At 50.1% G+C, this 25,914-nt stretch overlaps 1 protein-coding gene across 5 annotated transcripts; it reads left to right on the top strand.

Annotated features, from left to right (window-relative positions):
• The first annotated feature begins 649 nt into the window (after nt 1–649).
• On the top strand, nt 650–25,712 carry E2f2 (E2F transcription factor 2). Of its 5 annotated transcripts, none has more exons than XM_076933955.1 (7): nt 650–1,287; nt 6,876–6,981; nt 8,966–9,185; nt 9,898–10,057; nt 12,589–12,702; nt 15,072–15,264; nt 22,415–25,712. In XM_076933955.1, exons 1-7 carry the CDS (start codon nt 1,030–1,032, stop codon nt 22,693–22,695), a joined length of 1,332 nt encoding a protein of 443 aa, XP_076790070.1. In that variant the 5' UTR covers nt 650–1,029; the 3' UTR covers nt 22,696–25,712. The 5 variants fall into 5 exon arrangements, with proteins under 5 accessions (XP_076790070.1, XP_076790073.1, XP_076790071.1 ...); XM_076933958.1 differs by lacking the exon at nt 650–1,287 and adding an exon at nt 2,312–2,330; XM_076933956.1 differs by lacking the exon at nt 650–1,287 and adding an exon at nt 6,376–6,558.
• The last annotated feature ends 202 nt before the right edge of the window (nt 25,713–25,914 follow it).

The raw sequence follows: 25,914 nt of genomic DNA, 5'->3' as shown, positions 1-25,914 counted from the left end.
CTAAAGAAAAACTTAAAAGGGAGGCACCGCCCTTCCCTGCCCCTCTGCCAACTAAAGCCAGGAGGAACGGGTTCCTGGGTTTCATTTGAAGAGAAAGGAGACATATTGATTGTATTAATTAATATATTAATAAACGATTTAATTTAACTAAGCAACAAAGAGAACAAACAAAAGATTTTGTGGCCTGAGAAAGGCATTTGAGGGTCAAGGCTCAGGTCCAGACTCTGACTCTCCTTTAAGTGTTTGGCCCCACCCCCAAGGAAGAGAGGGCCTCTCCTCAGCGCTCTTCGCTGTACTGTCGTCGGTCGTTGTGCTGGGAGTTCCAGATGCACCTCCTGCCTCAATTTCGCCGGCTGTTACGAGAGGACGCTCAAGTCAGCAGATGTCGCGGCCCCTTTAAGCCACTAAGCTCCTGTCGTAATCGTTGTTTCTGGGTCTAAGCCTTTCCGGGGGTGGGAGGAGGAGCCTATATATGTTGTAGCAGCCAATCGAGGCGCGGCATTTTCCGCGGGAGATCCGAATTTGGCGGCACATAGTTTGGCGCTAAAAAAAAAAAAAAAAAAAAGAAAAGAAAAAAAAAAAAAGAAAGAAAAGAAAAAAAAAAAAGAAAGAAGAAAAAAAGAAAAGAAAAGGGAGTCCAAGCAAGGGACGGGAACTAGAGGGTGAACGGAGAGCTCAGCGGGGCGCACAGGACACCCTTCGCGGGTCAGAGCACACGCGTGTTGGCGGAGTCCGTGGGCATCCCGGGACGCTTTCACGCACCGGGGCGACCCCAGGTGCCCAGACATTCGAGGCGCGGGCCGGGCCGGGCCAGCCCCTGGCAGTGCCACCCGCGCCACGCGATCTCCGAGTGGCGATCTCAGAGCTCCGCAGCGCTGGGCGGCGGGCCAGGAGGGGAGGGTCCGGCCTTGCCCCGCGGGCGTCCATTGGCGGCTGCTCCCGGCGTCCGCGGTGCAGCCGGCTGCAAAGCCCGCAGGTGCCCCGCGCGCGCGCGCCAGACCCGAGTGGGTAGGGGGCGCCGCACTCGCCATGCTGCGCGCGCCGCGGACTCTGGCTCCGGCCACGGCGCAACCCACAAAGAGCTTGCCGACGTTGAACCCCACCGAGCTGTGGCCTTCGGGTCTGAGCAGCCCCCAGCTCTGCCCGGCCACCACCGCCACCACCTACTACACTTCGCTTTACACGCAGACGGTGCCTTCCTCTGCGGCGCTGGGCACCTGCCTGGATGCCACTCCCCACGGACCCGAGGGCCAAATTGTGCGATGTGTACCCGCAGGCCGGCTGCCGGTAATGCTGGGGACCCCCCGTACTTCCCGTATACGTGTCTGGGTGGGGAAAAAGGAGAGAGGGTGCTTGGGACGCCGTACAGCTTGATTACAGCTGGTTCAAGTGGGGAAGCGGGACTGGCAACAGAGAGAACCCCTTCATTTTCCGACTCCATGAAGTAATCTCGCCTGCTGTTGCGGAGTGCAAAGAGCACTGGAAAGGGAGCCTGGAGACCCAGCCCAGTGCCCCGAGCGCCTGCGTGACCTTGAGGGAGCCCACTAGGCATCGGCGTTGCTACAGTTCATTCATTCTTTCATTGTTTACGACAGAGCCAACACCTGCTATTTCAGGCCAGGGGCTTGGCCTGTGGGATTTCCTGGTGACTTTAAATCCGGATAGGTCTCTTGGTCCAGCCTGGTATGGACAAAGTTGTCTAGCCAGCTCTTTCTCACGTGTGGTCCTCAGGTCCTCCCCACAGCCTGGTCATCCACCGAAATAGCCAGTAGCAGATGCAAATGGGGTTAGACTCTTGGGTTTCCTGTTCAGATGGACTGTGTCCTCCGTAGTGCTGCAGATGTGTTGTCAGGCAGAGCCTGGTGTGGTATCGATGGACTGGAATACAGGGTGTGTGGAAATGGATAGGAAAGGCCTGAGGAAGTTGGAGGGAGGGTTGGGGTGGCTTGTTTCAGCTCTGGTCATCACTGTGTATATTTGGATAACTCAGGGCCTCTGTTTCCTCTCCTTTTTTTTTTTTTTTTTAAAGGTTTTAAACTTACATTTATGTGAGGGATGGGACTGTTTGTGTCACGTTGCGTTTGGTGGTCAGAGCAACAACTTTTCAGAGTTGTTTTGCTTTTTGTTTGTTTGTTTTTTCCCTGAGTGGGTCCTGGGGATCAAACTCAAGCTGTTTGGCTCTCTACCCACTGAGCCATCTTGACAGCCCCACCCCCCACCCCGTTTCCTCTTCTAGAAAATATACCGTCCTTGGCTTGTCTCCTCTGTTACTTCCAGTTCCAGGTTTGGAAGCAGGTGTCAAGGAGGGGAGATGATATTTGTAGGATATGGTAAGTCTAGGGACAGGGATAAGACCACCCTGTGTCCCCGGGGCATTTTGTCTAGCCAGCCTGTGGATCTGTCTGTTCTACCCCTCCAGGGCAGGCTCAGAGCTCCGTGGTTTTAGGAGCTACAGAGATCAACTCTCTGGCTACGGGCAGAGCCTCATTTTCTGCCTTTGGAAAAGGCAGAAAGCTTTATTTTTACCTCCCATGATCCCTTTCCTGGGAGCACGGGAAGTGGCACATGGCTGTGTTGTCATGCCCATTTTATAGGTCAAGAAATTGAGGGTAACTGTTGCTCCGTCTGGTCTTCAGCATTTTCCAGCCGAATGCATTTGTGTTAGCTTGTGAAGTAAATTGAACAGGAAGAACCTTCATGTTGTAGAAGTGGAAAACTGCGGGTCAGAGGCCATTCAGAGAAATGACCCACATGTCAGCTCTCTCCACGCAGCCCTGCTTTGCCCCTGAACTGCTCGTTTCAGGAGCTAAGTGCCCCCGGGAAAGGGGACTCTGGAGGGCTAATCTCTCCTTTGACCACCTGCTTTTGGATGTGGAGTGTCAGTAACAGCTGGGGTTTTGAACTTCCCCACCAACTCTGCATCTGTCTGTTCTACCCTCCCAGGGGCGGGCTCAGGGACCTTAGCCAGAGTGGCTCTTGCATGCCAGACACTGCTTGGCACTCTGCACCAGTTATCTTGGTTAAGGGACGAGGCTCTCTATAGGTGAGGCAACCAAGCCGAGGTGAAGTCACTTGCCCAACTCACAAGGCCAAGAAGTGGGGGTGTCATCCTTGCATCAGACTCCCTAAAAGCCTGCCAGGCCCAGAGACCATCTCTGGTCCATCTCCAGATGCTGGGGCCCCAGTGCCCCATGGGCAGGCCTAACCCCCTGCTTACGCTTACTCATTTTACAAGGGTGTGACCTGGAGCTGCTCCAAACCCAACCCTGGGTGTGGCCTTCTGCTTTGTGGCTGCAAAGTGTGGGGTGAGCAAGATTTGTTGGGGACCTGGCCTCTGAAGGGGTGACAACTGTGAAGATGCAGAAGCCAGACCAGGACTTAGCTCTCCTTTCCTGCCCACTGGTCCTGCTGTGTCTGCTAGCAAAGACTCCAAAACATTCCCTTGAGTCTCACCTCTGGCCAGGCTCCTGGCATTTTCTGTGGGTCCTACAGCTGGTTTCTGTGAGGACGGGGGGGGGGGGGGCTCTTCTATGTTTCTCTTTGCCTCTTAATTTGTCTGTGTTGTCCACATGACTGTCTAGGAACTCACTGTGTAGACCAGGTTGGCCTTGAACTCAGAGAGTCACCTGCTTCTGCCTCCTGAGTGCTGGGATTAAAGGCCTGTGCCACACACCTGGCTGTTGTTGAGATAGGGTCTGCTGTTGCCAGGCTGGTCCTGAATCTCTAGGCTCAAATGATCTAGCTAAGCTGGGCATACACTCCTGAAGTCCTAGCACTGGGGAAACTGAGGCAGGAAGATTGTTGAACATTCCAGATCCAGCTGAGAGTGGTGGCACAGGTCTTTAATCCCAGTACTCTGGAGGCAGAGGCAGGTGGATCTGTGAGTTTTGAGGACAGCCTGGTCTACATAGAGAGTGCTTAGACAGCCAGGGCTACACAATGAGACCCTGTCTCAAAACAAACAAAGGGATTCTGCCTCAGCCTCTCCAATGGCTTCGACTGTAAGACAAACATTTTATTTAAAAAACCAAAAAAACAACTCTACCCACACCAGGCCAGGAGATGACATATAGGCTCAAGGGATAGGGTGACATGTCCTAGGCTGTCCTTTGGAGCTAACAGCAAAGTGGTCCCTAAGTTTATTTTCACCCCAGTGCCTGCCCTAGATTGGAAAGGAGACCCAGGTCCCTGCCTGTGTGACCTTGGGCATGTCGTTTCCCTTCTCTGATCCCTGTGCTCCCTCTGTTTTCCTGCCAGCTCCTCTGTTCCTCTGGGGCTCCGGAGCAAGGGGTGTGTTCTACACTTAAAGGCTTGGCAAGTAGATTAAATCCTAACCGGGGACTGCTTCAGGGGGTCCAGATTAGAGTCGCTCCCTGGCCTCTGGGTGTGGTCACAGACCTTTGCTCTCCCTGGCCCCTGCTGTCTTGTCAAAGTTCACCCTTGAGCTTCACTCAGGGGGATACCCATGGCTGAGTGGCAGCAGCCGCTGCCCCAGCCTGCCGCATTGCCTTACTGACTCCTCGGCATAAGCAGACTGGCCCAACTCTGTAAGTGGGTCAAGGTTATCTGACCTCCCAGCTCACCCAGCTAAGGAGGGAGAGGTCTAGCTTTGACCCCATCTGACCCCATGGCTCGTGCTCAGCCTCTCCTGGTGCCACCTGGCCTTTGCAAACTCAACCCAACCGCATGCTGACTTCTTTCTGGGCAGCACCCAAAGGTGTTAGGCTGGTGTCCTTAGTTGGGGGACACATTGCTACTTAGAGACCCTGGGGTTGCAATGAGTGTGCACCTAGTGAGGGAGGGTGAGAGAGGAGGAGGCAGCGTGTGAACAAACATGTGAGGTGCTGGGAGCAGATGGCATAGCAGGACCTTGGTCCACATTCTAGCAGTTCCTGGGGGAGTGTGCATGGATGGCTCTTGGAGCCTGCCTGGCACGTGGCTTTGGAGTTGGACAGACCTGGGTCCACACCCTGGCTTTGCTTTTTGTCTGTGTGACTTGACCTCTCTGTACCCACTTGTCTGTCAAGACAGAGTGTCCATGCTGATACACTTCAGGATTATGAGAGAATGTGACAGGCTGGTCCGTGCCCCCTGCCTTGCAGGCGGCCAGTGAGATTCTGATGGGGGGTCTGGAGTATAGGATGAGCTGGAACCAGGCTTGACCAGTCAGTCCTTTTGTCAGCTTGCCCTTGTTTGGTGGGAGGGAGCTCGAATGAACCATTTTGATCAAGACAGAGTCCGTCGAGCCCACCTGGCCTCGATTATAACAGCTATACAATGGGTACTGGTGGAGCTGGAGGCTTAATTAGAGTTGAGTGCTGGAGCTTAGCTTGGATTATATAGTGGGTCTCAGTGGGTCCCTGATGCAGGGTGAGCTCTCTCTGGTGACAGGATGGGGCTGCCTCCCTAGAGTCTAGGACTTGGTCGGTTGAGAGGTAGCTGAAGAATACTCAGGAGACTCTTTCAGAGGGATGAGCAGACAAGTGTTTGGATTCTGTGTGAGCCTTGGTATGGAGGCGTGGAGGAGAGAAGTTAGACATTCAAGCTCCAGGAAGCAGAATTCTTGTGCCAGTCCAGGGAGACTTCCTGGAGGGGGCAGGAGCCAGGGAGGGGGCTGACACCTGTCAGGCCAGCTGTACTCAGCAGCAGTTAGAAGGCTCAGCCCTGCCGAGCGTGACCTCACCACCAAGTGTTAAAACAGATCTCTCAAGCCGGTGGAGGTATCTAGGGGTCAGGGAAGGAAGGAAACAGGCTCTATGGCACCAGAGGGTGTGTCCAGGAAGATGCTGGGATGGTGTTTGGGGAATAGACTGTATTTCCTGAGCCCCTACTGTGTATCTCCCACTGAGAACTTCACAGGAGCCCCTGCCACAGCCCTCCAGGTTGTGATGTTCTGCCCATTTTACTGAGCAGGAAACTGAGGCCCTTAGCAATGGTGGTACATGTCTCTAGGTCACACAGTGAGACTTCAGACTTGCTGGAGATTCCAGCTGGCCCTTTGCCCAGTGTCCCAGTGCCCTGGTGTCTCTGCCCCACCCCTGCCCAGCCTTAAACCATCAGGGAGGCCCTTTCCGGGCAATGCAACTCGAAGCCTCATTGTGGCCCTGTGGTGGTGGTGGTGGTGGTGGGTGGTGTCTGGGTAGAGCTGAGCAGATGGGCTGTGGTTTGGTTTCCCCAGCAGGTGTTTCCCAAGCTTGGCGGGAACGGGGAGGGGCGGCCGGGCCTCAGCTGCTTGTCCTCAAGACACTGGGGAAGGACTCATTGTGTCTCAGTAAAGAAAGAATGACAAGCAGTTCATTCAGGAGGCCCTGGATCCTCAAGCTGGAGCCCAAACGGGGAGGGGGAGAGTGTTTGCACTGTTTCCTAATGTGGGCACCTCCCTGGGGTGTGGCACTGCGCCAGGAAGTCCCCTGGGCCTGGGCGGATGCTGGCCCCACCCTGATAAGGGCCAGCTGTGGAGCTGTGATGGGCACCAGGTCTGTTGGAACCAGCAGCTTCTGAAAGGGACAGGTCCCCAGCCTGATGTGGTTTAGGTCCCGCCCACTTCTTCATGTGTGTGTATGTGTGTGTGTGTTTATGTGTTTGTGTGTGTGTCTGTCTGTCTGTCTGTGTGTTTTGCATTTGGTAGTGCCTCTAGGGTCTGGACCACAGAGGTGGAGATTTTATTTGCCTGTCAGAAAATGTGGCACTCACTTCAGTGGGCATTGAAATTTCCTCACCAAGTTCAGCTGGCCAAGCCATATCGAGGGCTTATGGCAAGCGTATAGGAGATGGCTGTTGATGGCTTTCTTGGCCTTGCTGCAGTTCATAAAAAAGGCCAAGGAAGGCCTGATTCTCTAACTCTTCCTCTTCTCTTCTCTCCCTGTCTGTCAAAGGCCAAAAGGAAGCTGGACCTGGAGGGCATTGGGAGGCCTGCGGTCCCTGAATTCCGGACTCCCAAGGGGAAGTGCATCCGTGTGGATGGTTTGCCAAGCCCCAAAAGTAAGAGTTTCCAATGGGCACCTATGGGTGTGTGTGTGTGTGTGTGTGTGTGTGTGTGTGTGTGTCACAGGCAGGAGGCCCTACCAGAGTCACTAGCACAGGAGGCTATCAGACAGTTTCCTTTTCCAAGGTTTCCTGTGTATTCTCACACTTGATTCTGTTCAGTAGATAGGCCAGGGTCACACAGCTAGTCAGTGGAGTCAGGACCAAGGCCTCGAATGGCTTCCTGTACTCTGGGCACCTGCCCCCCGCAAAGCTAACCACCATGACTAGTGTTTATTTGGGAGCTTAGTTTTTTTTTTTTTGTTTTGGTTTTTTTTTAAGTTTTCATATTTGTGTTAGTCAGACCTTTTCTAAAAGAGAACTCTGGGAGAATTAGTAGCTAACCAGGGTCTGCCTCCCACATACAGATTGCTAAGTGATTCAAAGGAAGCAAAACTTTTAATAATCCAGCCCATACCACCCGAAGGTTTCCAGGCTGTCCGGCTAGAACAATCGTTTTCAACCTGTGGGTCGAGACCCCTGAGCCAGGGAAGAGGTCAAATGCCTCTTTCACAGGGTCACCTAAGGCCACCAGAAAACACAGATATTTACCTTATGATTCATAAAGTAGGGAGATCACAGTTATGAAGTAGTAGCAAAAATAATTTTATGCTTGTGAGTCACCACAACATAAGGAACTGTATTAAAGGTTTGCACCATTTGGAAGATTGAGAACCACAGGGCTGGAGCCTTTCTAAAGCTAAGGTGGAGGGGATTCCTACCTCTGAGATTTTTCCAGTCAATATTCTGGTTAACTTGGGAGTTTAAGCCAGTATGTCTCGGAGATATATGGATTTACCCAGAGACCTAATGAGGGCATGAGATTGGGTAGAATGTATATGTCAGGAATTAAGGATGCAGGTAAGGACTCCCATCTGATGTTCCTCTGACCCCTCATTATCTCTTGTAACGGAGGCACAGGTAGATCAGGATGATGAGGAAGTTTACTCTCCAGTTGGTTGATTGGAGGTGACCTAGAACCAAGACTGAAGGACCCAAAGCTCAGTAGGACCACAGAGAATAATATACTGATCGATTATTAATGTCTGCCATGAACACAAAACTGGAGTAAGCCGTATGTGTGTCAAATGCTTGGCCTCTGCGTGTTAAGGGGTTCTCAAGTCCCCTTCTTGGGGGATCTGAGACTAAAACTTAGTTCTCATGACTAGTTTGGACGCCAACTTCTGTGAGACTTAAAGTCATTTGATTGCAAAAGTCCCCTTGTGGTTTTAATTCGCTTCAGCTGAGAAGTGATGTCGCAACAGCATCTTAGTTGAGAAAGGGACCTTTTCCATGGACGTGGCCCCCATTTGATGTTTGATGTTAGACGATTCCCCTCAGATAATTATCGGGCTACACATGGAAAGAAAAGGCAAGTGTGGATCTATAAAAATGCTCTCAAATCCAGGCTTGTCCTTTCCTCCCAAGCGTAACTCCTAATTCCTGGTATAATTGTTAGGAGAGGGTGATTTGAGGAGGAAAGCTGGAGCCTGCCTGGATTTGAATCCTACTTTGCCATCTGCTGAGTGAAACGAACAAATGACTTAACCAGTCTGTGCTTCTGTACTGCCTTGTAGGGTATTCCCTTAAGGAAAGTGCCCGGAACAAGTGCCCCTCCCAACAGTAGGCAGTTGTCGGAGCTGTTGCTATCTGCTCTGAGCTATGGTGGAAAGGTACTCTGAACCGGGAGTCGAGACCCTTGGCTTCCGGTCTCGACAGCGCACCCTAGTGGAGAGACCTGGAGCAAGTCTCCTTCCCCCGGGGCTGCTACAGGTTGCAGGGCTTTGTGGCAGTGGAGAACCCCCTGCCTGGGTGCTCTCCGCGCTAGACAGCTCTCGGTGAAGAGTGGGAAAAGGTGTTTTCTGAATGGATCTGAACTCATGGAGAGAATCCAGGCTGGCTCCCCCAGAGCAGTGTGTGAGTGGGGTCTTTTTCTCCTCAGCCCCCAAGTCTCCTGGGGAGAAGACACGCTATGACACGTCTCTGGGGCTGCTGACCAAGAAGTTTATTTACCTCCTGAGCGAGTCGGAGGATGGAGTCCTGGACCTGAACTGGGCAGCCGAGGTGCTGGATGTGCAGAAGCGGCGCATATATGACATCACCAACGTGCTGGAGGGCATCCAGCTCATCCGCAAGAAGTCCAAAAACAACATCCAGTGGGTGTGAGTGCTGGGCCCGGCCGTGGCACCATCCAATGGGTGCATGTGTTGGGGGGCGGGGCCAGGACCAGTAGCCAATAGGTGTGAGTTTTAGGGTGCCCTCCCCAGCAACAGGCAATTCGCACAAGGACAGGGTGGGGGTGGTGGTTGATGGTAGGTGGCCAAAGGGGCATAGCCTGTGTGTTTGAGTGGGGGTGGAGCAGGTGTTAAATGCTGGCGTAGTAGCGAGAGCGAGCCTAGGGACTGGGCAGAGCGGAGGAGTTCTAGGGGTTGTACAGGCCAGAGAGGACCCTAACTCCTTGTATTAGGGGTCCTAGGATCCCCCTCTTGACTTAGGAAGGCCTTTGGGAATTGCTCAGGTATGGTTCAGACTCCTCCCCACTGCTCCAGGATCTGAAAGCACCCGGCATGAACCCTTAAGGAAACCCAGGAGCGGAGCCAAGGCTAAAGTCAACAACTTCTTACCATTGGATGGAGGCTGGGGCCTAAGGATTGGACGCTAGGGTTCAAGCTTCTTATCTCTAACCTACCCACAAACTTCAAGTGCTAGTCCATGATCGTTCCCAGGGAGCTGGGCATCCCCACTGACTTGCATAACGGGAGGGGGCGCTGCTGGTGACTAGCCCTGCCTTGGGGCTTCGCCAGCCCCGCTATGCAGTTGTGTAGGGCAGCCCTGAGGTGGGGACCATGACGTTGGGGGTTGGTCTGTTCCCAGAGGCAGGGGAATATTTGAAGACCCCACCCGACCCACCAAGCAGCAGCAGCTGGGGCAGGAGCTGAAGGAGCTGATGAACGCGGAGCAGACCTTGGACCAGCTCATTCAGAGTTGCTCGCTGACTTTCAAGCACCTGACTGAAGATAATGCCAACAAGAAATATCCTTTCTGCGTGGGGGTTGGGGGTGGGGGAGCAGGGCTGCTGGGTGTTCACGCAGTTGATTTCTTACCGCCTTACAGGTACTAGCTCCCTCTAGGGGACAGTCACATCTGTATCTCCCTGTCAAGTGTAGGGAAGTGTGGGGTTTCTTTTGGGTTTTTTCTTTTGTGAGATCCTGCCGAGGAGATTTAGGTACTATGGTTGGTACCCACTGTATATGTTGATAAAACTTACAATGGGTGTTTGGATCCAGTCTGTAATTTATTTTTCAGTTATGCTTTATTTGTGTGTGGAGGGGTGCATTGTGGGATATGTATGGAGGCCAGAGGACAGCTTATGGGAGTTGGTTCCCTCCTTCTACCACGGAGGTCCCAAATTGGTGTGCTTGCAGGCAAGTGTCTTTATTCCCTGCTGCATCTCACTGGCCCATAGAGTTTGTTTTGTATTTCTTCTCCCTTTATTTAGTCTTTGAAGGTTTCATACATGGTATACATTGATCATATGTACTTTCAATTTCTCTCTCCCAGCCTCCCCAAAACAGCCCCTCCCCACCTCTACATATCCTTCCTCCTTCTCTCTCTCTCTCTCTCTCTCTCTCTCTCTCTCTCTCTCTCTCTCTTTCTTTCTTTCTTTCCCTGAGACATGGTTCTCTGTTTAGCCCCAACTGTCCTGAAACTTGCTCTGTAGACCAGGCTGGCCTCGAACTCAGAGATCTGCCTGCCTCTGCCTCCCAAGTGCTAGAATTAAAGGGGTGCACTACTGTGCACAGGTGTCTCTCTTGATAGCCCTGGCTCTCCTAGAATTCACTATGTAGGCCAGGCTGGCCTTGACCTTATTTTATTTAGTTTGTTTGCATGTATGTAGGTACACGCATGCCAGGACTCATGTGTGCAGGTCTGAGAACAACTTTCAGGAGTCAATTCTTTTACCATGTGGGGTTTGAAGATCAAACTCAGGTCCTTCAGGCTGAGCTCTGGCAGTTCGTAGTATTTTATTTTATTTTTTTAAGATTTGTTGCTGGGCAGTGGTGGCACATGCCTTTAATCCCAGCACTTGGGAGGCAGAGGCAGGTGGATTTCTGAGTTCGAGGCCAGCCTGGTCTACAGAGTGAGTTCCAGGACAGTCAGGACTACACAGAGAAACCCTGTCTCGAAAAACCAAAAAAAAAAAAAAAAAAAAAAAAGAAGATTTGTTTATTGTATTTATATGAGTATACTATAGCTGTCTTCAGAGTGCATCGGAACCACCATGTGGTTGCTGGGAATTGAACTCAGGACCTCTGGAAGAACAGTCAGTGCTCTTAACCACTGAGCCATCTCTCCAGCCCCGCCAGCGTATATTTCTAAAAACATGTACTTAACTGAGGTTGACCTTCTCATCCCCCACTGTCTCTTTCCCCCACCCTCTACTAGTAATCCAATCCTAGAATCCCCCTTTTGGCTTCCAGAAGGGTCCAGCGTAGGGCCTTGTGTGTGACAGTTGAGGGCTTTATCCCTGCCCTCCAGCCCCTGCCCCTCTCATTAAATCTTGTAACCCCAAAGAGAGCAAAAAAAGCTGGCACCCTGAACTATTTTCTTTGACTGGATCGTCCCAGCTTGAGTTTAAAGTTACCCTCACACCTGGCTTTCTGAATTATATATTCATTGCTCTTTAGCATGAGAAACCGTGACCTACAGACTTCCCCAGGTTTGGGGGCCACTTTGCAGCAAGAGTCCAACCTCTAAGGCCTCCCAGGCAGCTGCCATTCAGGCAAGCTGCTAGCTCCTGGCCAGCATTTTTCCTTGGTTTGCTTGCTTCTTACCTCTACTCTCCTGCCTCTTGTAACCTACCCCTAGGATTCCCACTTTGGCTTCCATATTCCATTACTTGTGTTCTATTACCCTTCCCACTTCCTTCCTTAAAGCTTCCCCCACCTTCTCTTTCTAGTTTTCTGACCACTACCCTCCCCCACTTATATATAACACACACATAAAAATGAGCAGTTAGGAGCTACACATAAGAGAGAACAGGGTCTCTCTTTTTGGGAGAGGATTGGTTTATTTTATTTTTATTATTATTTTTTGTTTTGTTTTGTTTTGAGACAAAGGTTTCTCTGTGTAACCGGGCTATCCTAGAACTCCCTCTGTAGACCAGGCTGGTCTCAGAAACTCAGAGATCCACCTGCTTCGGCCCCCTGAGTGCTGCGATTAAAGGTGTGCACCACCATCACGGCCAGACCAACGTTTGTTTCTTTAAGCCTGAGTTACCTTACTTCCTATAGCATTTTCCTGTATATTTCCTGTTTCATTTTCTTTTTTGCTGATATAATTCGTTGAGAACAAACTATATTTTCAGCGTCAGTTCATCTGTTGATGGGTTCTAAGCCAATCCCATTTCCTTGCAGTTGCAAACAGCCACACTGACCCTGGGTATGCAGTCTGTTTGCTTCCAGGGATGGAAGGTTGCTTGTGCCACTCAAAGAACAGTCTATGGTCATTTGCTGGGATGTACATTTCGACTAGGCTGCTTTTCTTAACTTTCCTGCCCCTACACTGGCCTACGTGACCTACCAGGATATCCGTGCTGTTGGTAACTTCAAGGAGCAGACAGTGATTGCGGTCAAGGCCCCTCCACAGACAAGGTTGGAAGTACCGGACAGACCGGAGGTGAGAAGGGTGGAGGGTAGGGTGGGAAGGTCCTGGGTGGCTCTGTAGTCTGTCTGGCACTCCTAGACCCAGGCTCCACTGGTCCACTCTGGGGTCTAGGGCAGAAGTGTCCGAAACTGGACCAGAAACAATGGAGACTAAGTTCTGGCCTGAGGGCATCTCTGATTCTACAAGGATTTTCTTCTTTGCAGTTAGGGCTGGAAAGAGTCCTTACTCCTTGAAGGTGAGGACTGAGGCCTTCAGTGCTGAGGATGGAGCCCAGTGCTTCTATGTGCTAGTACACTCTCTACAACTGGGCTGTACCCTTGAAACAGGGCCTGTCTATGTGGGTCAGCCTGGCTTTAAACACACTGTGTATCCCAGCCTAACCCCAAATTCATGGTCTTCCTGCCTCTCTGCCTCTTAAGTGCTGGCATTAAAGGCAGATACTATCATTCCTTGGCACAAGATCAAATTTTAAAAAAAATTTTTAATTTTAAATTTATCTAGTCACTGTGTGTGTGTGTGAGAGAGAGAGAGTGTGTGTGTGTGTGTATGTGTGTGTGTGTGTGTGTTTGCGCACGCGCACGTGTGGACAACTAGTGGGAGTCAGTTTTCTCATTCACATTTTATTAGTCTTGACAGAAGGTATTTTTCTGTTAAGGGATCTCTATTCCAAGACCAAAATTCTTTCTTTCTTTATTTTTTTTATTAATTTCTGGAGACTTATTTAGATTTTTATGTATATGTCTGGGTGTTTTGCCTGCATATGTTGTCTGTGTGTTATGTGCATGCTGTGCCTGGAGATCGGAAGAGGGCATTGGGTCTCCTTGCAGCTGGAGTTTCAGGCTCTTGTTAATTGCCATGTGGGTACTCTGGGAGTCAAATCTGGGTTCCCTGGAAGAGCAGTGGGCACCCTTAAACCACTGAGCTATCTCTCTAGCTCCAGACTGAAATCTTTCATACTCCTGTAAAGCCTGTGGTGCTCTGAGCCCAGAAGAGTCCCTGATCTCCTCTCCTAAGCCGCCTTCATATCTCTGTTCTTGGCCACGTCAGCCTGTCTGGAACTCAGCCTCCTCAGTGTAGGGCCTTCACACACACTGTTCCTCTCCCTGCTGGTGGACTGCTGGCCATCCTCAGCTTTCAGTTTGAGGCTGAGGCCTGAGTCACTTCCTTCCTCATGAGCCCCAGACTAGCTAGACTAGATCCTTCTTTTTTTTTTTTTTTTTTTAACCACACTAAATCTCAGTTCTCTGGTCCGTCTTTAACAACATTCCTCACAAACTCACTATGTAACCAAAGACAACCTTGAAATTCTGGTCCTCTTGCCTCTGCTTCCAGAATACTGGGATTATAAGCACATTTAGCACCTGTTTAGATAGTCCGGGGGCTGGAGCCCAGGGCCTTATACCTGCCAGGCAAACCCTCCACCAAGTGAGCTAGATGCCAGCCTGTTGGCATCCTAAGCTTTACCGAAGAATGTGCTGTTCAACTTGTTTTCGGGTGTGGCACATCCAGAAACGATGTATTTGAAGGAACCCGTACTGCAGAGGTAAGCCCCACCCCTCAGCTCAGGACCTAGTGTGTTGCAGGAGACCCAGGCAATGTGACAGGTAAACTACGTATCAGAAGTTACAAGGGTTTCTGCCAAGGGAAGTGATGCATAGAGACCTGAACTACGTGTGTGTGTGTGTGTGTGTGTGTGTGTGTGTGTGTGTGTGTGTATGAGTATTCACTGTGTCTTATATAGAAACACAGTGGAAAGGGGCAGGGATGGGGAAACCCAGTCCAACTGGTTTAAGCCAGTGGGCAAGGGGAAGACCAGTGACAAGCCTAGGATCTGAAGATTGGAGACAAAGTTTAATTCAGTGACTCAGTCATGCTTCCCGTCTGCCTAGGGTTGTCTACCCCTGCCTGCCTCTCCCTGCTGTTCTCAAGAGGGCTCCCCTCCTGTGGTAGAAAGCTCCTGTGACATCAGCTCAGCCACCCTAGTAGGAAGGGACCTTCTGTTCTCATGTCCAGCCAGAGTCCTGTGCCTAATGCTGGTTCGATTGACCTCAGCCTTGTGACACCGTGAAGGAGCCACATAACCCTGACTCTCCTAGCTGCATCACAAGTAGGGCCCCTGGAGTTGGAGGGTGATTTCCATAGTCTTCATGGCAGGACGTATGTAGGGAAAGCTGACTTCGTCTAAGGAAAATCAAGGTGTCCTCCATACAAGGAGACGTGCAGGCCGGACAGTGGAATGGTGATGTCCTTCTAGCAGGGCAGGGCGGTGTCAGGCTTGGGCTGAGCTTGCTTGCGTGGGTAGTGCTACCTGTGTCCATTCCAACCACCTGACCTGTGGGTCTGTGTCCAGCATTGTAAGATGGTTTCTCTTCCTCCTCCAGGAGAACCTGCAGATTTATCTAAAGAGTACCCAAGGCCCCATTGAAGTCTACCTGTGCCCGGAGGAGGGGCAGGAGCCAGACAGTCCTGCCAAGGAGACCCTCCCCTCCACCTCTACCCAGAGCCCCGTCCCTGACTGCGCTCAGCCCAGCTGCAGCACTGACTCTGGGATGGCAGAGACTATAGAGTCTTCAGGTAGGCCTCCCCTGGGAGAGGGGTAGGTGGGCGTGGCTCTAGTTCCTTCTGCATTTGTCGGTTACCCAGCATACTCCCAGCAGAGGAGCCCAGTGTCCTCAGATGTAATCACTGAGCTTCACGCTTTGCGAAGTCTGCATGTCTCCCTGTCTCACCGGGGATCGGGGGCTGCTCTGGGGCAGCTCAGCTGCTTATCCCCTCCGACAACTTCTGCTTCCATTTCCTTGTCTGTAAGTTGGGCAAGAGTAGTTAATGTTTAACTCTTAGGTTAGTAAAAGGATTAGTGAACTAATGTAAACTGAATGCTTGGCCTGGCAATAACTGTCATCTCTACTGCCCTAACCGCTGTGAGGGTGGCTCGCAGCCAAGCACGTGGCAATCAGGAAGCCACGGTAAGTGGTGGCATGTGTGTGGGGTGGGAGTTGAACCCAGGCATGATGCATCCTAGGTAAGTGGGCACCGAGCCACAGCCTCGGCCTGTGGGTTTTTAAAATATTTTAATTAAAAGTTTATCATAAAGACTTTGTAAATAAAAAAACACCATGCACCGAAATGAACCAAACCCGAAGTCTATACATTTCAATATACTTCTGTACCATTAGGATAGCCAAGGCTGAAGAGATGGCTCAGCAGCTGAGAGCACTAAAGGGCGAAGGTTCGGTTCCCAACACCCACATGGTGTCTTACAGCCATCCATAAGTATGGCTCCAGAGGAGCCAATGCTTTTTCGGGTACCTCCCAGCAAATAAGTGTGAGGACACACATGTACTCATACACACATGCACATGTACACATGCACACACACATCACTCATACACTCACATACACACAGATGCACACACACTTGTACGCACATACGCACCACACACACACTCCCCACACAATGCACATACATACATGCATACATACATACATACATACACACACACATATACACACATACATACATACATACATACATACACACAGATACACACATGCATACATACACACACATACACACACACATATATACACCATGCATACACACACACACATACATACACACACATACATACATACACACATTCACACATACACATACACACATGCAGCATACTCATACACATAACACAAATACAATTTTGTTTTTGTTTTTTTCTGAGACAGGGTTTCTCTGTGTGGCCCTGGCTGGCCTAGAACTCACTCTGTAGACAAGGCTGGCCTCAAACGTGGAAATCCGCCTGCTTCTGTGTCCTGAGTGCTAGGGTTAAAGCCCTGCACTACCACCGCAGGGCTAAGATTAGTTTTAAATAGTCATTCTGAAGCTGTGGAGCTTCACCTTCGATTACACACTTTAGCTACTGAACACTCGATGCTACCACCAAAAAACCCCAGCGAACTAGAAACCTTTGCAATTACCGTTATATCCTTGGTCATTATCTGAAGATTAGTCTGGCTTTAAACTCTCCGAGATAGTCTCTGCCTTGAGTTTTGAGACTAAAGGCATATGCCACTGTTCCTGGTGAGGTTTTTTTGTTTTGTTCTGACATAGGGTCTCACGTAGCTCAGGCTAGCCTCAAACTTTCTGAGTCTGAGGATAAATTCTCATCCTCTTAGCCCTAACCCCTGAGTGCTAGAATTAGAGAGTTATATGCACCATTACGCTTAGCGTGTGTATTGTTGGGAAGCAAACCCAGGGCTTTGCACGCATCCTACCAACTGAGTCCCTAGTCTGAGTCGTTATTGCTGGTTTACAAATTACTTATTTATCTATTTAGTTTACATTTATTTATTGTTATATATGTAGATGTGTGTATACGTGGGCAGGAGCATGCCATGACACTTGTGGAGGTCAGAGGACAACTTTCCTTGCACCATGTGGAGCCTAAGGATTGAACCTAGATCGGTAGACTTTACCTGCAAAACCATCTCACTGGCCCCAGGTCTTTTTTTAATTGTTTGATACAAGATCTCTAACCCAAGTCATAGCTGAGGTCCTCTGTCTTCTTCCCAGTGGTGGGATTACTAAGGGGTTACCTCTATACCTGCTTAACTGGATTTCCAGAGGAAGGCTCAGAACTTTCTCTGCTGACAGTAGCTAAGCAGTTTTTTTTGTTTGTTTGTTTGTTTTTTTTTGTTTTTTGTTTTTTGTTTTTTGTTTTTTGTTTTTTCTACCATGACTCCATATTGGGCTGTCCCTTTCCACACCACACCTTGAAGGAGGTCTCATCTCTCCTGGTTTAGCATTAGATAACCAAGGTGGAGAGATGACACAATTTAGCCAAGGACAGACGGCTGGGAGGCAGCCCAGTGGTGTCTTGACCTTTGGTCTACAGGGGCCCGGTGCTGTGTCCACGGGCACAGGATAAACCAAGAAGGGCTCCTGGCTGCTGGGCCTACACCTGGCTGGGACATGAGTGGTACAGCTAATGACTCAAGGGAGCCAAAAGCCACCTCTGCAGAATGGCCTTGCCTTCTACTGAGATTCTGCCTCAGGTCACATGAACGGGTTCTTCCAGACTGTGGAGGCTAGCATTATACTTTTGTTTTTTTAAAAAAACGTTCTGAAGTAGAACCCTGGTGGTTTGTTGTTTAATTTTTGTTATAGTTACAGGGGTGGTGGTGTGCGTACCACCCACATGTAGAAGTCAGGGAATAATTTTCAGGAAATGGTTTTTCCTCTTTCTACCCTGCGGGGCCTGGGCTTGAACTCAAGTCAGTAGGCTTTGCTGCATGCGCCTTGTCCCGTAGTGCCTTGAACCATAGTGTCTGAAGAAAGGAAATCTAGGATTGGTCTGGCAGTAAAGGCCTGGTGTGAAGTTCTACAGAACAGAGGTTGACTTCCGTCTAAGGCCAGAAAGCTAATGACGATTTTGAATTTCATTTTTCTTTTTATTGAGTTGGTTGAGCTAGGAACTGAACCCAGGATTTTGCACATGCCAGGCACACCCTCTATCACTGAGCTACACACCCTAGCTTGGTTTTTACACTTTTCAAGGGTTGAGGAGCGGGGCTAGAGAGATGGCTCAGATGTTAGGAACATTTATTTATTTACACATCTATTGAGTGATCTGTCTTTACACACACACACACACACACACACAAAAGAGAGAGAATCAGATCCCATTACAGATGCTTGTGAGCTCCCATGTGGGTGCTGGGAATTGAACCTGGGTCCTTTAAGAAGAGCAGTCAGTGCTCTTAACCTCTGAGCCATCTCTCCAGCCCCTAACATTTGCCGGTTTTGCAGAGGACATGAGTTCAATTACTGGCATTTACATGGTGATTATAACTCCAGTTCTGGGGGATCTGACGCCCTCTTCTGACTTATGCTGACACTACATGTATATGGTACCATTCACACATGCAGGCAAAATGCTTATACACTTAAAATATAGTCAATAAACCTTAAAAAAAAAAAAAAAAAAAAGAGTTGGGAAGAGGGCAACTGTGTTACACCCGCTGCACATGTCCCCCCAAACAGGAAACACTGTCCAGCCCTTTACAGAAGCTTCTTGTCCTTGAGCTCATTCTATATGGTTCTATTAAAGCCCAGAGACAGCAAGTGGCTTCCTTAGGGTCTTACAGCAAGTTGATAGAAGATCTGGGACAAGAACCCATGCTTTTTACTCTTCCAGGGATCTCTCTAGTGTTGTTGTTCAGGGACCAGGGCTTCTCTGTGTGCCAGCCATCTGTCTCTTTGGGCACCTCCCTAGTCACTATCTTTTAACCCAGACCTGTGCCTCCTGTGCCCCACCCTCTCAACCTGCCCTCTCGCTCAGCTGTCAACGAGTACATTGCTCTCCAGAGTTAGAACTTCCTGCACGTTAGCTGTCCTCGGAGACCTTGCGAGGAGACAGGGGTAAAAGCTTCCTGTCAGCTTTCTGGTATAAGACCTGAAGCCCAGAGGCCACAGCTGAGTTTAGGGGTAGGGCACTGCCCTGGCCACTGAGGCCCTGGGTTCTGACTCCAATGATAGGGCAGGCAAGAAAACCTGGAGGCCCTGGGGCAGGCAAGGGCGGAGAAGTTTGCTTGCTACCTTCTCCCCAGTGAAGGGAGGAAAAGGAAATTGCTTTGAAGGTGTACGCTTACACACTTACACTGAAAGTATGAAAAGGAAAGTGTTATGAAGGTGTGCACTCACACACATACACTTCCATGCACACTCACATACATACACTTAACATGCACACTCTCACATACATACTTACATGCACACTCACACAATACACTTACATGCACACTCACATACATACACTTACATGCACACTCACATACATACACTTAACATGCACACTCTCACATACATACTTCCATGCACACTCACACAATACACTTACATGCACACTCACATACATACATTTATATGCACCCTGACTCACACTTCTGTGCACACTCATTTACAAAGATACAGATATGGGCTGTGTGTTCCAGCTTAAAGTAGAGGTTTTTGGTTGTCGCTGTTTTTTAAAGATTTGCTTATTTTTATTTTATGTGTGTGAGTATTTGGCTGTGTGTGTGTGTGTGTGTGTGTGTACACGCACACGCACCTGCATGTCACATGTGTACAGTACCAGTCAGAGGGCAGAAGAGGACATGAGATCCTGGAGCCAGAGACAGGCAGTAGTAAACCTTCATGTAGGTGCTAGGGACCAATCTTACATCCTCTTCAAAATCAGCCAGTGCAAGTCTTAGCCTCTGAGCCACCACTCCAGCCCTAAAGCAGAGTCTTTTTTGAGGAGTGAGAGCCAGAGGCCAGGCCCAAAGCGGAGAGTGCAGTCTTGGGATTTAAGGTTTTAGCATCTCTGGGGGAGTTGCTAACCTGTTGTAATCTCAGTTTCCTGATTACAGAAGGGGCTGGAGTAAGTGTTGCCTCTAACTTCTATCCTGGCTCTGACATTCTGAGTTACAGGATCTGAAATTGGGAGACGTGGGTTGGAGCCTGTAGTTCCAGGCTTTGAAGACAAATGAGGAGGAAAAGTGCTTGAAGCTAGAAATTCAGGGCCAACCCTGGCAACACAGTAAGACCCAGACTCAAGAGATACATAGATAAACAAACACATAAATACTCACCTGGTCTAGTGGCAAGAGCCCGTGATTCCCCACTTCTTGGGATACTGAAACAGGAGGGTTATAGGTGGGAGGCTTGCCAGGATGATAGTGAGTTCAAGGACAGACTCAGTGACGTATTCAGACCCTGCCTCTAACAGGCATAGAGAGGGTTAAGAATGTAGTTAAGTAGTCGAGTGCCTGCCTAGCATGTGCAAGGGCACGCGTGCGCACATACACACAGCCTCTCCTGGACATTGCAGGGCCTATTCCCACTGGATGACGCCACCAGAGTGTGGTTTTTATATATAATTAATATGAACTGAGCACCCATGTTGGGCCTACTGTAGTTTAGAGCTGTTCTGAGAACTGGAGAGATGGCTCAGCAGTTATGAGCACTGACTGCTGTTCCAGAGGTCCTGAGTTCAATTCCCAGCAACCACATGGTGGCTCACAACCATCTGTAATGGGATCCAATGCCCTCTTCTGGTGTGTGTCTGAAGACTACAAAATATATATATATATCTTTTTTTTTTAATGGAGAAAAACATATAGCTGTTCAGAGCAGGAAGAGCAATAGGTATTACAAAGAATGGCCCCAGTCTGGTGGTGATCAGCAGCAGGAAGGAGAACAGGGTTCACCTTACCCTAGGGCCTTCCAAGCCTTGCCTCAGTTTCCGCTCCCCATGATTCCACTTAAGCCTCCTGAGGAGGCTGGGGTACCAAGTCCACAGCTGATAAGAAGTGGGGTCGGGGTTTGCAGCCACATTCTTGTTCCCTTGGCCAGGCCCCTTGCAGTAATCTCAGCAATGTGGTATGATTGTGATGTGCCGGGGATCGAAACCGGGGCCCGTGCATACTAGACAAATGCTCCTCAGCCCCAAGCTTCAGTGATGGTGGTGGTTATAACTGATGCGGTGTGTGTGTGTGTGTGTGTGTGTGTGTGCGTGCGCGCGTGCGTATAACTGCATACACAGTCACACCTGTGCAGACGCAGAGCAGACATTAGGTGTCTTCCTCTATCACCCTCTGAGTTGTTGTCTTGAGATGGAGTCGTTACATCTGAAATTGCTATTATTTGGCCAGACTGGCAGGCCTGTGAGCTCTCAGGATCCACCTGTCTCTGTCTTCCAATCTTAGGGTTATAGGCACTCACAGCCATGCTAGCTTTTATGTGGGCACTGGGGATTCGAACTCAGGTCCTCCTCCCTGCAGGGCAGGCAGTTTTAACCACTAAGCTATCTTCCCAGCCCTTGTTTTGCTTCAGGATCTTGTTCTGTAGTCTCAAATGTATGATGCTTCTGCCTCTGCCTGCCAAGGGCCAGAATGAGAGGTATAAGCCACCGTACTTGGCATGAAACTTTGCTCTAGGTTTTCCTGTAAGAATTTAATAGATTGAGATCTTGTGTTTGGTCTTTCGTCCACTTTGAGCTAATTTTGAGAAATGGTATAAGGGTCCACCTTCATTCCTCTGCACATGGACATCCCACTCTCCTGGGACCATTTGTTGAAAGGACAACCCCTTGGGGATGAGAGGGTCAATGCTTTTATAAAAAAAAAAGGCTTATTTTATCTTCTGTTGCTTATTTGTGTGGGGTGTGTGCATATGAACACAAGTACTCAGAGGCCAAGGAAGGCATCTAATCTCTGGGATCAGGAACTCATTGTAAACTGCCATGCATAGATCCTGTGAACCCAACTCAGGCCCTCTGTATGAACGGCAAACTGCCCTACCTCTTCAGCCCAGGGGAATGCTTTTTAAAGATAGGTATTATCGGGGTGTCATGAGTGTGCTGATGTAAGGGGAGTTGGGGAAGCTGGAAATGTAGGAACCAAAAAACTGGCTTCAGTAGCAGTCCTGTAGGGTAGCAAAGTGGACTGGATACAGAAGTCTGGGCAGGGTAGGTTTTTTGGGAGCAGGTCACTGTTCCCAGTGGAGGGGAGGAGAAGAAGAGAACGGGAGAATGAGGTTTCTGTGACTGGTGCCAGGAGAGATCGGGTGTCCCCAGGCCATTAAGTGAAATAGATGGAGGAGAGGCCAGTCATCTGGAGAGCAAGAAGACTGGCCTGTTACTCAAGGCCAGACATGACTCTTGTATATATTTGTCTCCAAAACCAGTACTGATGCCTGAGCCGGTACCACCACCGCCACCACTGCCACCGCCGCCAGCACCATCGCTCGTCCCCTTGGAAGCCACTGACAACATGCTGGAGCTGTCACACCCACTTCTGCAACAGACTGAGGACCAGTTCCTGTCCCCAATCCTGGCGGCCAGCTCCCCTCTCATCAGTTTCTCTCCGCCCTTGGACCAGGACGAGTACCTGTGGGGCATGGATGAGGGGGAGGGTATCAGTGACCTCTTCGACTCCTATGACCTTGGGGACCTGTTGATTAATTGAAGAGTCCTGCATCTGTCTCTACCTCCTCACAGACAGATTGACAGGCTCTCTGCCCAGATTGGGGACACTGGACACCAGGTGTCACCCTCCGTATGCAAGCGACTCCATTCCAGCCTTCCTTCGGGTGGAGGCCAGCTAGGGAGATGTGGAGGATATGGCTGAGGAGTGTATCGGGCTAAGCCCTGATCCTCCTCGTCTGACCTCTGACCCCTTCATGAAGGACTACAGGTGCAGGTGGCCATGTTCAGGGAAAGGGTCCACTGCCTCCTGAGGGGCAGTAGGGCCCTGGCTTTTTCAAGAAGCACTTAACGCCTTTGTATTTATTTCAAGTTGAGTTGTGTTTGTTTGTCCACCCTGAGTTTTAGCAGGGAGATTTGTTCTAGTTTCTCCTCAGACAGGCCTACCCATGTTCGGTGCCTAAGGGCACCTCTAGGTTTCCAGGGGTCTAGGCTAACTCCTTGACCCCTGGCACCATAAGTGGTACCTGGGTCTTGAGGAGACTATCCAGTTTGCTTGAATATTAATTGCACTTAGGCTTTGTGATTTTAGTAAGTGCCGGGCCCAGCCAAGGCATCGGCTTGAGATCCTCCATCTCCTCCATCCTAGAGAAGGTTCCAGTAGCTATCCTGGGGGAGGTAGCCAAGGAGGCTCGCTTCCTGTTGGATCTCTTATCTTTCCTGAGTCTCAGAATATAAATGTAGACCTTCAGGAACAAGCCCAGAAGAGCTGGGAAAAGCAGGAGGCATGTGTGTGTCATGGCTCCTGGATGCCCTTCCTCAGAGCTTCTGTCTTGGTCAGAGACTTGGAAGGTGGAGGCAGAGAGAAGTGTGAGAAGAAACGAGAAACATCTTGGGGGCTGCCCTTGCTTCACTGGATTATTTTGTTTCTTGCGGTTGTTGGAGGGAGAAGTTCCTTAAACATCCACTGTCTCGAGCCCTCATTTCACTTCCAAGGTCAGATGTGACAGGAGTTTGGAAGCAGGTTTGCACCTTCCCCCCCCGCTGGAGTGCTGAGGAGGGAGATGGGGCAGGGGTGGAGTGCTCTTCCCTGCACACTAGGCCTCAGCAGCTCATGAGGAGATAGGCCGGCACCTGCCATCTCTCCTGGCATGGGGATCTGGAAAGAGCTCTGGGTCTCACTTGTTTTTTCCCATAGACTGACCATCCAGGGTTCCTGTGGTCGGACAGGAGTCTGCTTTTCTCCCTTATCTTTCTGGGGATGGAGCTTAACCAAGGCCATGTGTCTAGAGAAGTGACCCAGGGGTGAGGGGGTCTGAGAGGCCTTCCACCTACCCTCAGGGAGCCTGGGTTCCTCAGGGGCTCAGTGGGGCAGCACTTTTTTGTTATTGTAAGTTTGTAGCATTAAATTGATTTGAAAGATGAAGTTGGCTATGCCAGGTAGCTCCTAGCTAGCTGACTGGCATTTTGAAGTTTGGATGTAGAACTAATATGTACTGGTGCCCGTTTGGGTTAATTTGTCTTACCCCTGGCTCAGCTTCCTGGGTCCACAAAGTTAGTCCTGTCCAAGGAGTGGTCAGTGACTCACAACTCCCCCACTTGAAATTTGTCTACTTTTACACCAAGTGTCCAACCTTTTGACATATGTGACCTTGTTGTCCCTAAAGTTTACCCTCAAGAACTGCATAGATAAGCTACCAAAAAAAGAAAAAAAAAATCTCATGTTTTAAGTACGTTTACAACTTTGTGTTGGGCTGTGTTTGTAGGTGTCTGTGGCCCATGCTGCAGGTTGGACACACCTGCCACAGAGATGTCCTTGGTCTCTACTAAGCATGGGGGTTTCTCAGACCACCTGGAAACCCAGTGTACTCTAGACACAAGGGGACCCTTGAGTGATGAGGGTGCGACCTGGGATCTGGTTTGACGCACGTGAGGCTGGAGGCGGCACTGCTGTTTCCTGGTCTTTGCCATTTAGCTATTCGCCAACTCCGAGAACAGAGATGCCTGACCTCTGTGCCTTGGGCTCTGGGTGGAGAGCTAGCGTGGGGGAAGAGGGCTGTAGTTCCTGTCTGCAGTGAGGTTGAGAATGCAGTCCAGATTCAAGTTCAGTCACCAAAGGCCCAGCACAGGGATGGATGGAGGCCTTCCCAGCAGCTGCCTTTTGCTCTCTGTGCGGTCTCTTTTCAACCCTGCCTGGTCAAGGGGCTGGACCTTCTGGGAGAAGCCCAAGGCTAGCATGGGAAACAAGCTCATGCCTCTTTCTTGCCAATGATACTTGAGACCTCTAAGTTTCTTCGAGTGCTTTAAAAGAATGGGGTGTACCCCGTTTGGAACACTGTTTTGAGTGTTATGTCTTTTAGGCCCTAGGAAACTTTCATGCTAGGGTGGGAAAGATACCAGTTTCTTTCTGAGGGGGATACTTTCTTCAGGGAGGTTTCCCAGCCCCACCAGTGTCCTCTGGTGATGTCCCTGGGGACCCCAGAGCACTTAGTAGAATTAAACTTGTAAATAGGCTTGGAAATGCACCATGAAGATGTCAGGATAAGTCCCTTCTCCGTGGTGGCATGGCCAGCTCGTGTGGCTGTGAGGAGCGGGAGTTTTGGGAGTTTACAGGGGGTGCAGCTTGGTTTCCCCTCCCTGTGTGTTCTCAGCCTCTCTTCTGCACAGATTGGTGTTGTACAGAGTTTGCTCATGCTGGCATCTGGTGTTCTGTAGCTTTAGCACATCTGAACCCTCTGGGGTTGATTAGAAGCAGTGTGTTTGGTTTCTGTCGTACCCGAGGCCTCACCTCACCCAGGCCATCGCTTCGCCTACAAGGCTCTTCAGGGATCATTGTGGCTACTGGTCTGGCCAGTCTCTGGCTCCTGGGAGATATGAAGTCTTGTGGGTTTTGATTGTTTTGAGGATGCCTGGGGTTGGGAGGGGGCGGTCTGGAGTCCCTGGGTTGGGATTCCATGTGGGTCACCTACCTCCTGGTTTTACCCAAAGTCCTGCCTTGAACAACCAGCAAGTTTCATTCTGTTGTGATAATTGGGCATTAAATAATGGCAGCTCTGGTAAGCTTTGTCTTCGTGTGATTTCTTTTTGCAGAACTGGGGATCTCACCCCTCATACACGTTAGATATGTGCCCAACCGTTGAACTGTACCTCAGCCCTCTTGTGCTTCCCGAATGACACTTATTACTACTGACTGAGGGTCTGGTCTCTTGGTTGGGGTAAGGAGCATATTTCCCAGCTGATGTGTCCCTCCCCGGTGTCCTCC

Source organism: Arvicanthis niloticus, chromosome 5 (assembly GCF_011762505.2).
Source record: "Arvicanthis niloticus isolate mArvNil1 chromosome 5, mArvNil1.pat.X, whole genome shotgun sequence".
NCBI lineage: Eukaryota > Metazoa > Chordata > Mammalia > Rodentia > Muridae > Arvicanthis > Arvicanthis niloticus.
This window is presented reverse-complemented; position numbering and strand designations above follow the sequence as displayed.

Coding starts and splice junctions, on each gene's coding strand:
- E2f2 (XM_076933955.1), top strand. CDS start 1,030: ATGCTGCGCGCGCCGCGGACTCTGGCTCCGGCCACGGCGCAACCCACA. Junction 9,186..9,897: donor AAAAACAACATCCAGTGGGT/GTGAGTGCTGGG, acceptor GTCTGTTCCCAG/AGGCAGGGGAATATTTGAAG. Junction 15,265..22,414: donor AGAGACTATAGAGTCTTCAG/GTAGGCCTCCCC, acceptor CTCCAAAACCAG/TACTGATGCCTGAGCCGGTA.